Source organism: Anoplophora glabripennis, unplaced genomic scaffold (genome assembly GCF_000390285.2).
Source record: "Anoplophora glabripennis isolate ALB-LARVAE unplaced genomic scaffold, Agla_2.0 scaffold522, whole genome shotgun sequence".
Lineage (NCBI taxonomy): Eukaryota > Metazoa > Arthropoda > Insecta > Coleoptera > Cerambycidae > Anoplophora > Anoplophora glabripennis.
In genome coordinates this window covers 235,519-248,586 of record NW_019416807.1, presented here as the reverse complement: position 1 = coordinate 248,586, position 13,068 = coordinate 235,519, and the positions used below count along the sequence as shown (strand labels likewise).

General features: G+C 32.4%; 1 protein-coding gene across 1 annotated transcript; it reads left to right on the top strand.

Annotated features, from left to right (window-relative positions):
- Positions 1-1,029: 1,029 nt before the first annotated feature.
- LOC108911864 (ubiquitin-like protein 3) lies at positions 1,030-11,265 on the top strand. Its single transcript, XM_023455492.1, has 4 exons — positions 1,030-1,050; positions 4,893-5,001; positions 8,374-8,538; positions 9,083-11,265. The coding sequence occupies exons 1-4, from the start codon at positions 1,030-1,032 to the stop codon at positions 9,145-9,147; spliced, it is 360 nt and encodes a 119-aa protein (XP_023311260.1). The 3' UTR covers positions 9,148-11,265.
- The last annotated feature ends 1,803 nt before the right edge of the window (positions 11,266-13,068 follow it).

The window sequence follows — 13,068 nt, the reverse complement described above, 5'->3', positions numbered from 1 at the left end:
TTGTAAAACCCGTTTTAGATTTGTGAATATGTTTCAAAAATACTATTCATTGTATACTTTCAAAACAAATAGGTCAGTGAAGTAGCATTTATAAACTTCAGTAGTTTTGAAAAAAAAAACTAACCAACTAAAATATCAGGGATCTGATAATTGAAATACCAGCAAATTACCTTGTGGTATCATTATGATAAATTGCAGCATGATACTTGTGTAGCAGAGTCAGTTGAATCTCATTGGGTTGCAGAAAGTCTCGCCTGGAGATATGAGTCATTCATTACGCCGAAATAAATGTTGATAGCAAGTGTCAGTTTGAAATAGTAGTACGAATTTGTAACGTCTAAATATTTTTATTACTGATGTCGCTAGCGCAGGAAAAATTTTGAGAGAAGAATAATATTTTATCTTTACTTTACTAGGAAATTTAATAATTAAATAATTATGCAGGTGTGTAGGACAAACTTAAAAAGAGGGTCATAAAGACAGAAGATATAATGGTTATAAATTTTGTCCTAATTTCTGATTGTACGATTTTTTGACAAATTAAATTTTTCCATGCCTATACTATAGATTTGGAGAAAGTGTATAATAAAAATAATCAATACATTACAATATATTACATTACATACCCAATGGTAGTGGGATAGTATGGATCAAGGAATCACCTTTGTTTCCGATATACAGGGTATATATTTTATGCAAATGGAGCTACAAATTCTTAATTCAAAATAAAACTACTTATTTAACTAAAGTTCGGGTATCCAAAATTATTTCATTTAACCGCTAGATAGCGCCAGTTGGCAAATAATTTTAGTTTAGTAGGATTTAAATGTTTGGTATGATACTACTTGTGTATATAGACAACACGTGTTGACCTACATATCGAAGTAAATAAATCAAATTTTTAATTATAATTAAATCAGATTTGTATCGAAAATGCGTTGATGATGACTTCCTTCTTCTTCTTCNAAAATTACAAGAGAAAAGACCTAAAAACTAAAATTTCCCAACTTCGATATCCTCTAGGGCTTAATGAAGCAAGTTTTGATGGACGTAAGTTTACTTGAATCTTCTTATTTAGATCTCTAAAATAAGTGGTTCCTGTACCTGGAATTTTGAGACATCCTGTATATGGCGACCAAATGGTAAGTTGTATAATGAATTTTTTGAATATGGTTTAAAACCTCTGAACATAAACAAATGAAAATTGTCATAAGCGTTTCATTTTTATACTTTATAAGACAAAATAATAAATGAACTAGAATCTTCAAGGGCGGATAAAACTGGGGACCTCCGCAAAATTTTGCCGCAGGACCAGGAAAGCCTGGCTGTGATTTTTTCACTTATTTGAGCCAGAATTCTAAAATTCGGACCCTTGACGCAAAACATTGTTGCCTACTCTAAAATGGGTTATTTTAAAAGACAACAATATACATTTTTAAAAAGACCTACTCTGTTATTTAGTTATCGTATTTTTTTAGAAAATATGTTTCGAATTTGCCAAATTTAATGTTACAACTCATGATGAAGTTATTTGTATATCCTTTTCGCCAGATGTAGAAAAATTTATGTATTTTAATTTGCCAGGAAATGACTTATTTATTACATATTTTTGTGATTAACGTAATCCGAAATGAATTATATATATATTTCCCATTCTAATAGAACCGTCGATCTATTTCAGATATGATGACCAGCTACTTTGCTTTTTTGTCATTGGAAAAAATATCTTCCTATAGTTTTATAACTACGCATGAGCCTAGGAAATAAGTATTCAAATTCTGATACTGCATACCTCAAAGAAATTAATAAAATGCTGTTTTAGTATTTAATGTCAGAATTATACCATAAAATCAATAACGTGGATTAATTCCTTATTATTGTCCAAAAATAGATTTAAAAAAACACAAGATAAATTTAGCTTGATATTTAGTGCTTTCCATTTAATGAAAGGACAAAATATTTGTGGAATATGTGAATAATTTATTTACTTTCCTATTTTCCCATAATTTTCTATTCTCTTGTGAAAATTCTCTTGTAGAAAATATTGTGCTAAATCAAGAATACATCTGGGCATATATATCAATAAAATGTTACACGCTATTTTCTAAATTATCTAAAATACATATTTCACACGGCGATTCTTCAAATTATTTTATGAAAAAAAGGTTCATTATAGCTTACGTTGAAAAGTGTCCTCTTTCCAAAATACGGTGTTGAAGTTTTGTTCGATTCTTTTTTTAATATCTTATTGTTAGTAATGGAATGTTTTGTTTTTCTCAAACATTACACAATGATTAAAGGTCATGTTTTAGTGTAAACCACAATTTAGTCGCTTTTTCAGGGGCGGGTGTGTGGGCAATAGTATTCAATTATTTAAAAAAATAATATGGGTGCTACTGATATGTTTAATTTTGTGAGTATTTTTTATAATCCTTGTTCAACAAATATTGTGATAACATTTACTTGCTTAGTCTTACATATAAAATTCTTTACTTTTATTTTTATAAGTACGTGAAAATAATTCTTAAAAGGTGGGATTAGAATAACAGTAAACACATGTTTTACAAACGCTTTTTTTAAACTATTATTTTACTTTTAGTAAATTTAAATAGTAGCAATGAATAAACAGAATATCAAGGATTTTAGTTTTGTGCTTACTTTGTTCTACACGTTTTACTTTTCAAGCTTTCGGTACCTAAAAACGCCAGAAATTTGACTATTTCTCGGCCCGGGATATGGTCACCTTAATTAAAAGGAATATTTCACCAATTAAAAATTCTTACTATGTGAAAGTCTTGAGGTTGAGGTGAACAAGTGACCCTTATGAAAAACTTATTTGTTAAAGAATGCAGATACAGATGTTCCTGAACGGCAATTAATTTTGGGTTAAAATTTACTAATAAACTTGAAAACGAAAAAATGTTTTCTTTCGATATTTAAAATAAATGGAATTTAACAACATTAATACCTAATTAAAAAATTAATTGTTATGCAAATACTGATGTAAAAAATACATATGCAAATGATGTTTAAATTAATGTTATTTACTTATTGAATGCAAGTTTCTTTAAACGATGCAGCCGAGGACGTAACATTATGAAAATTGCTCGGGCAGAAGATATTCTCGAGTTTACTGTCAGTAGACCTTTATTCGCTTAGCGACGCCGACGGCGACGCCTCCACATTAAATATTCCATTATTTTTTAAATGTTTTTTATTACCACAACACGAATTAATTTACATTATTAAGTAAATTCATAATATAATGTCAATAAACAGCACTTCTTATATCGGAACTTAACAGTAAGTATTGGAAATTTAATAAAAAGATATGACCCTGGTTTATGACTTTGACAATGACCTTCAAGGTCAAATGTGGATTGACTTCTAAAAGTCCCAGTACGGCAGAACTTTCGAAGAATGCATTTTGGGAAAAAATGTTTCAGACAAACATATAAGGATTTTTCCCTGGCTATCTGATGGTGACCTTGGATTTGACCTTGACTTTGATATTCAAGGTCATTTGAAGTTCAAGTTAATTTTTTTTAATGGGAACCCCTATTTTTTATTGCGGATTTGGAAAGAGCAAGGTCATTGTCAAAGTCAAGGTCAAGACCAAATTTGGACGTAAAATTTCCTGCTCTTTCCAAATCCGCAATAAAAAATAGGGGGTTCCATTTAAAAAACTTAACTTGACCTTCAAATGACCTTGAAGGTCAAAGTCAACGTCAAATCCAAGGTCACTATCAGATAGCCAGGGAAAAATCCTTACATTTTTGTCTGAAACATTTTTTTTCCAAAATGCTTTCTTCGAAAGTTTTTCTGCCGTACCGGGACTTTTGGATAACCCTGTATATTCCAAATTTTTATTCTTCTATCTTAAATTTACCCTATTTTTTAATTTTCATCATACCTATGATCTACAATGTATTTACTTATCTCTGTGTTGTTTCATTTAGGCTGCGATCAATTTTTTATTTATTTGGGTATTTTTGCCACACTGAAAAGAAAAAAATAATAACAGCCTATGGGAATTCCTATGCAGAAGCAGGGGAAGGTTCTGATCGCCACTCCCTCCCCTCTTTCATACGCCGCTGACTAATTGTGAGTCATTTTTTTAACGAATCATTTGCAGAATATTCATTAACTGACGCCGTCAAGTTTTTTCCGCACATCATGTAAACCGGACTTAACACTTTTTAAATGGCAGATAAAATCGAATCTAAAATAAAAAGACTCACCGTCATGTACTTCTAAAGCAATTTGGTATTGAGGAAATGATTATATCGATTTATTCGTAAAGGGCAGAGTTGGGCAAAGTAGCGGATATCTTTGTAAAGCCATTTTGTGGATGCTTATGCGAGGGTCGCGAATTGGAAATCTATGTTTTAGATTTTCGTCGTAGGCGTAGGTATGCCCCACCCGCGGTTTTTGTTGTCGATATTTCGCGACGAAATTGAGGAAGTTAATTTAGAAATCAATATTTTCTCTTAAGGCAACATAGAAATAGACAAAGTTATTAAAGTCTCAATATCGGAAGTTTGGGATAATGGGTTTCTCTAGCATCATTAGTTTTTGTACTGTATCTTTTACCTATTTGTAGTTACTATAACACTAACGAAAAACACTGTACTGTACACTGTAACGAAAATGTACTTTCTTCTATAAATAAAATTAGTAGATTATAATTATTTCTTTAAAAATTTGAAGTGTTTCAATAATTTTCAACTTCAGTGCTGTAGGTGTCGTCCTTATCTAAGACGAGTTCTTAATTTGTACGATATTTTACTTTTTTGGGACATATTTGCATAATACTGTTTACTCTGAATAAATTGTTACCAATATTGTCCTGATAGTACGAGTAACATACTAAATGTTTCAATTTGTTACAGATTAACCTGCGTCTGATACTTGTCAGTGGAAAAACAAAAGAGTTCCTGTTCAGTCCTAGTGATTCTGCTGGCGATATTGCCCAGCATGTTTTTGACAATTGGCCAGAGGGTAAGCAGTTTTTTTGCATTATTCAGGATATAATTTGTCCGAAATAAACTACTAATTAAACTGTTCTCATAATTTTCTATTTATTTGGCAAAGGAGATTTATATATCCAGATGTTTCAGACGGGATTTTGTTTTGTCTCGTCAACAGTAGTAATCATACGATAGACACTCGGTAGAACATTAAACTATTTGTTTTAATAGGATTGTTTGCTATGTTCCAAATGATTAGTCATATAATACCATACAGGGTGTGGCGTGTATAATCTATAAAAATTAAACTACAGCTTCCTAACGATATTTGTAGTAGAAAAGTCCTGTATGAAAAAGTTCTATTTTCGCGTTTTTTTTTTCGTAAATTGTCCGTGTGATGTACGATGATTTACGTGCTATAGACCAACCGCGTAAACAAATCGTCGTTCTCAATATTTGGGGAATTTTTCAATGCAAAAGCTAAGAAAAATAAATATTAAAAAAAAAACCTAATATTTTCTTATCATAATAATTAATAGTAATTACTATCTTAAATGCATTCTGCAAGAGTTCGCAAACAAAACCACATCCGTAAGCATCTGTAATTGCCAACTGCGTGCACTAAACAAACTCCATTAAAATATGGATCAAAATGAAATAAAACTTACCATTTCTAGGGAAAATGTTGAAATTGATCCCCATTAGCGCGGATACAAGCATGGCATTGACGCACCCAATTTTGGCCAATATTTTCCCAAATTCCAGGTATTCCCCTAATTGTGTCAGCAGCTTCAAGTATACGGTTTCGTAATTCTTCCACTGTAGTAATTGGGGTACTGCAAACCAATAACTTCAAGTGACTCCAATCCATTGGAGTTAGATCGGGTGACCGAGGTGGCCACGGCACAGAACCAAAGCGTCCAATCCATCGCTGAGGAAACATTTCATTCAAAAGTGTCATTACTTCTCGGGTAGTGTGCCCCATCTTGAAGATAAAACATGCATGCCCGAACTTGTAATGCCACATCGTCCAATAATTCAGGCAACCGGTTCTCCAAAAAGTCAGCATATGTTGGTCCATTTAGTCATCCTTCAAAGAAATAGGGACCCACAAGTACATCGCCTATTATGCCAGCCCAAACATTTACCGAGAACCGATGTTGAAAATGACTTTCCCTAATTGCGTGATATGTGCATATTATGGAAATTCACTTCATCACGTATAAATATCGTCTCAACTGTTACATAGACATAAGCAGGAAAGTGTACTTGATCGGCACATTGCCGTAAAAATCATCTGCAAAAACGCATTCGTTGATCACAATCTGGGGTTAAAATCTGTTGAACTGGTTGCAGATGATAGGGGTGCAACAGCTAGCGCCTTAAGATGCGATGTACTATACGGGATGAGGTTCCTACTTGTTGTGCGAGTCGTCGAGTACTAATTGTGGGGTCTTCGACAAAATTTTCTAACACTGCATCTTCAACATTAAGGTTCACTTGCTGACCACGTCCTTCTCCACCAGGAATTACACTTCCCGTATCTCGCAGCCGCTGAACGCACTGTAGGGTTGTATTGCACATGAGGGATGACGTTGTGGCCATCGTTCCCGGTACAACTTAGTCGCCACGAGCGCATTTTCTCCTGCTGCACCATACACTAACACCATATCGACACGTTCGGAAATAGTAAATGCATTGTTTACTCGTTTCATTGCAAAACTAGTTTGTGCAAAAACTAAAAAATTAAGCACAGTAAGAAATAAGAATCTCGTTTTTAATATAATCGGCACGCTAATCTTATTGTTTACTTCTTTATAAAAATTACACTATCGTGGAATTACAAAATAAAAACTTTTGTCTGGAATCTTTCACTTTTTAACACTGATGCGTCGATGAACGATGCTTAATATTTAATAATTAAGTGAATAATGAATTCAATACAAATACAAAATTGCACAAATTTTTTGACAGTGTAACCTATCCTTTTTTAGTATTACTAGTACTAATAGATTATACCGACTTAAATTATAAGGTTCATCTCGGGCCGCATAAAAACATTTCCAAAGTTTTTAATAAATAACACAGTGTCGGCCTTCATTTTCGTTGAAAAAATGAACTTTACTTTATACAAAAAAAAAAACGCGAAGATAGAACTGTTTCGTAAAAGAGTTTTCTATAGCAAATATCATCAGGAAGCTCTAGTTTAATTTTTATAGATTATACACGCCACACCCTGTATAACATAACTACTAAGTATAGTGATTGTGGTGATTGCTTACTTAAGTAATCAAATATGTTTTGATACAGAAAGACATTCGTTTGGAAGCTATTAACAACTATAACGATGAATGATAGTATCAATAATGGGCTTGAAAATTAGAAAAGCTAATATTATAAACGTGAAATCGAGCGTGAAATTAAAAATAATTATTAGTTTTATTTGATTGTGAGTATTGCAGAATTATGAAATTTATTAAGTGAAAACCCGTCATTTGTCCGATATTCGTATAATGCATTATAGATAAAACTTCCACCTTTCAGGATTTTAACTGTGTACCAACTTTCCCCTATAATTTCGAGCTTGTTTAAAAAACCACATATCCGTAAAATGTGTAGTCCTAGATGATTGATCACATAAAAGTTTGTACCATATGTATAATAATTATTCTACTCAATTTGCCTGTTTCAGTTTTTCCGTTCTAATGACATTGCATCCCAAGATTTGATATATCGCCATTATTTCTTTTATATCGTCGTTTCTGACAATAAATATTTATGTTAGGTGTAATCCTATCTACGATTTGTTGATTAATATGCACTGTCATCTAATTCCACATTTCCTTGGCCTTTTGGAAATTTGGGTCCCACGTTGGGCGCCATGACGTCTAATTCCATCATTTTCTCGGAAATTACTACTAGTATGGGAAGAATCGACATTTTTACCTAGATCTTTATTATTTCCTGCAGCGGAGGGAAGGTACATTCCTAGAAATATGGTCAACGATCTAATTTATTTTGTTGACTTCGACCACTTTGGTATATCTTCGGGATGGCGCGGTTTCCTTGAGGCTTTCAACTGAACCTAGTTGCAGCCTAGTCTTTTGGCGACACTTCTAGTATGGTTACTCTGGTGTCTATATCACTGTCTTGTTAGGCTTTAACTTGTCTAGCATTAGTTTCGCGGTGCCCGTCTTCTACGGCTTTGATGTTTGGAGGCGGCTGGGATATTATTTTCCGCGCTACGCCTACTACTTCTCGAGGAGGATAGCTTAGTCTTCTCGAGCATGAATCTCTGCTTTGGACAGGATTCCGAATGGAAAGTTGAGCGAAAATTTGAAATCCGCTCGAGACTTATAGACTAATGACACTATTAGATCTTAAGAGATTCTCTTTGTTTCAGATTGGTGCCAAGAGGCTGTATCAAAGGCTGAAATACTCAGACTCATTTATCAGGGTCGGTTCCTTCACAGTAACGTAACCTTAGGTGCTCTAGGACTGCCATTTGGGAAGACCACGGTGATGCATTTGGTTCCAAGGGAGACTCTTCCAGAGCCTAACTCTCAAGGTAAGTTATACATTGTTTAATGTGTGTCAAATACATTCAATGATAATTTCGTATTATAACCTTTAAAATAACGAATTGGGGAAAACAAACCCAAGAGGATTTGTATATCACATTCCTCTGTTACTGCATTTTATAAAGTATTTTTAGGAAAGTTAAATGAATTATCACACTTGTAGTGGTATATTTACTTGTAAAACAGAACAGAACCTCTTCTGCAAATATGCGAGTGCCACTTTTCACTATTGTATTTGCTTGTTTATCAGTTATTAATTTGAGTTTCCATATCTTTGTGAGATTTTCCTCCTTGGAAAATAAGTAAATAATATAAATCAATTTATTTTCGCTCGAGGAAGCTACCTTTGCCCTTGACAAGTATAGCCCAGTCGCTTCTGGACACCTTGTATATTCCAAACACAGACATAAGAACTTCAATAAAAGTCAAGTAATTTATTTATTACTTATTTTCTTTCATAGCACACCGATTTTTGTCTGTTGATTTAATAAAAAGATTTGAAGCATTACAAAATTATTATGTTTGTTTCAGATCAACGACAGAAAAGCAAAGGCGGTAACAGCAGTTGCTGTTCGGCTTCCTGCTGTATTTTGTAAAAAAAAATACGTCTCTGTTTCACACAAGAAGACTATAGAGTAGATGGAGGATATAGGACGAGAGTAAGGAGCAGAATCCTCAGAAATATGTGTAATTTTAACGTTTAATTTTTACTCGATGCGGTTAAGAAACTATAACCAAAAAGTTTTTAAGTAAAGTTGTGATATATCAGTGTATAAATTTCGATACTCAATGTGCCAGACTAAGAGTGTGTGATCAAATGAACATCGCATTCAAATTGTTATATTTTTTGTGAAATTATATATAGTTGTATATTGTTTTACATTTTAGAGACCTGTAGTATTTTATTGTTTCACCATTACTCATTCACAAATTGTAAATTATACATTTTGACATTGTATTAGCTGCGTCTGCTTTAGTAACATTAGTAATGTAAAAATAATTAAGTGTCTAATTGATGCTATTTATAAATTTTAGTGACTATTCATTTAATATGTGCAATTGATAGAAACATGAAAATTTGTTTAAGTCACGTCTGTGTATTAAAATAAAAAGATACAATGGTAATATTTAATTCCGTTATACCCATTTTTTTTTCGCCATATTATTAAATCTAGTTATCACAATTGACAATCAAAAGTTTTTCGTTCCATAATTTTCTTTTTAACGGCCCAAATATAACTAATAAATAGTAGCTGTTCAATAAATTTATACTAATCTTAAAAAAATTATATTCTTAATACTGATGATTAAGGCTGTCAGAACTGAGCCGCGGGATATAGGCGTACGCATTATTTATTGAAAAGCAACAAATTAAATTGTCTAATATACCATCATAAACATCAGCGGATAGGAATTAATTACGAACATCCGCACGATAACAAAGGCAACAGCATACTAATGTGACGTGAACGTGAAAAGCATTCTGAGGCAGCGGCTCACGCATGTCTCTGTTGGCCCGCTTGGTACGCCTTTGAATTGCGGCTCTCTGTGCCAGCACTATTGATGATTGTTCATGTTACACTGAAATAATCATTATATAAAAGTACTCTATACATAATTTAACGTTCAGGTGCACAACTCTTTTTTTTTTTCATTAAATATAGTATTATATGTTTTGATGACCCATAACAAGTAATTTGGAGATAAAATTTAGACAATTAATAAATTTCAAGAGCAAAAAAAACTAAAAGTGGTCAAAAGGGTTTAATAGTTTCAATCAGTGCCTTTTATTGTAGTTCTCATATCACTGATCCATACAACATCTTAAATCTAATTGCCTAGATATTAGCGACATAGATGCCACTCATCGCAATTTTTAGATTCCATTAAAAATGATATTTGATTTGAGTTTCTGACATTTTCTGGATTTAAAATATTCTCGAAAAAATATTTTTATTTTTATTGTTATTATTTCCCCAATATTCTCTGGCGTAATCTTTCCGAGTTCCCTTCCTATGGATGGGTCAACGCTAAAGTCCATCATGTTTTTGATTCACAAAATATTGTACTATATTCCATCTATTGAATGAATTGAATGACTGTTTTTCAGTGGCGGCTCGTGACATAGAGAATAGGTGAAGCATATTCATTGATTGACCAAAAAGAAAAAAAATTTCAAGGTCAAACGGCTTTAAATGAATCTGAAAATTTTTAGTTGCATTTGCAAAATTACCTAAAAACTGACGTTCACGAGAAGGATTTTCATTTAGATTTTATAAAAAATAGAAAAATCCTTTTTGTCCTCAATTTTCCATCTGGAAAAGGGCGTTTCCAACAAAATACATGCTGGATCATGCATAGGAAACATTTCTACAATTATTGATACAAAACAAATATTAACAAAGAACTGTTATAATCGTACACTGGGCGACGTATCGTATAAATTGTTTAAGGCAGGCGAGATGGGCGATGGCCATGCTTCAATTTCCGCGTCACTCGTTCCGTCACTCTATAGTTTACTCACGTGTTGGCCGCCTCGATGCCATGACAACCTCCGTAAACAACGATGTGAAGCGGAATACAAACTGATTTCGATCCGTGTCACTAGCTTATGCTATACGTTGTATGTGCGAAGTTGATGCTCGCGCTCAACGAAGGCAATTTTTTTTTAGAAAGCGTTCACCGCGCAACTATTCTGTTTATTTCTGCGAATAAAACAAACACACGATACATTTTCAATATAGAATTATACCTAAATTATAAAATTTATATAAAATTAAAAATAATTTTAAATTGCAGAACTAAACGGAAATTTTAGGTGAAGCTGTGCGTCACTTGCGTCACCTGGCAAGCCGCCACTGCTGCTTTTTACGTTTAGGTATTAATATTCTGATCTGAATTGCATGTGTTGCTGGTGATTCAAATAATTAACTACTTTAAAAAAAACATTCTCTAAAAGGTGGAAATTTCAATGTTCTTTTAAATGCGAAATTTTAAATAAAAATAATTAATTAATAAGTTATTGCCTGACAATATTTGTGGCATTACTTACTTTTGTTTTGTCGCATCTAAAAATTTACGAAAGTAAGTACGACACTTTTACGTTTTTTTGTTTAATTTTTGGGCAAAATACTTAAAATTCATCTCTAGTAGAACTACAGAAGTTCCTGACATGTCTGCGAAAATAAATAATTACAATTTAAGTTATTTCAGTATATGTTATCTACACAGGGTGTATACCAAATTTGAACCAAAAAATTCTGTTTTTTCTAGAAAAAGGTTTTCATGTTTGCAAAGATATAAGCTCTAGGTATATCAGCTACCATTTTTCAGTAATTTTTTTGATCAATATTTCCCACCAAATATTTGTTAAAGTATGATTATTCCAAAAATTATAGTGACTGCCATAAAATTTGCACCAAATAGAATTTTATTTATGACTATAGAAAAAACATCTTCTTCTAACAATTAGCCAAATTTTTTTATCCCTCTCTGTATCAGTATACCGGATATTTCAGAGATGGGGTGGCAAAAGGGGAGATTCCACTGAGCAAAATATGTAAAAAAGTTCATAATATGAACTTCATAATATTATTATGAACATGGGTCCACAAGTACTTCGTTTCCGAGATACAGGATGTTATTTTTTTTTAATTGAATTTAAAAAAAGACGCTTTAGTAGATTTGAATTAAATTTTTACAGTTTATTAAAACAATTATCATACATCAACTGAACCAATTAGATTTCATTCAAAAATTTCAGGGGCGTACCCAGCGAGCAAGTCGTTTTTTTTATTGAAATGAATAAATAAAATAAAAACGAAGCGAGACACTAAAAAGAGTCGAGAGACACAAATGTACTATTTTTAGTAGGTTTATCTGACTATTACATAAAAACCGCAAAAAAAATTACGGGGCGATATTCATTTCTACAAAAAAGACTTGCTCTCTGGGTACGCCCCTGAAATTTCTGAATGAAATCTAATTAATCCAATTATTTTAATAAACCGTAAAAATTTCATTCAAATCGGCTAAAGCGTTTTTTTTTAAACTCAGTTTAAAAAAAAAATAACATCCTGTATCTCGGAAACGAAGCACTTGCGGACCCATGTTCATATGAACTCTGAAACACCCGGTATATTATTTTTTTGGTAAAATTCGAGGTCAAATTATTAAGAACTCTATCATGAAGTTAATATTCACTCCACAAGAATTGGGTAAAGCGTTCAATAAAAAATAAAAGTATTGCCGTTAAATATTAAAATTGACACTTTTTTTTAATTTTTAATAAATCCCCATATTTTTTGAAAAACGTATCATTTTAAATTTTGGCCGACTAAAATAACCATTTCCATTTAAATTTAAAATTGACCAGTCCATTTAGGTTGCGCTTATTTAGTATTCAGACAAGCAAATATTGGAAATATTGTTTCCAAGTTTATATAATGAATTTTCCCAATTAATATCGACTTTTAAGTAATGCCATTATACCCATAGGCGGGAATGAGGGGGGGGGG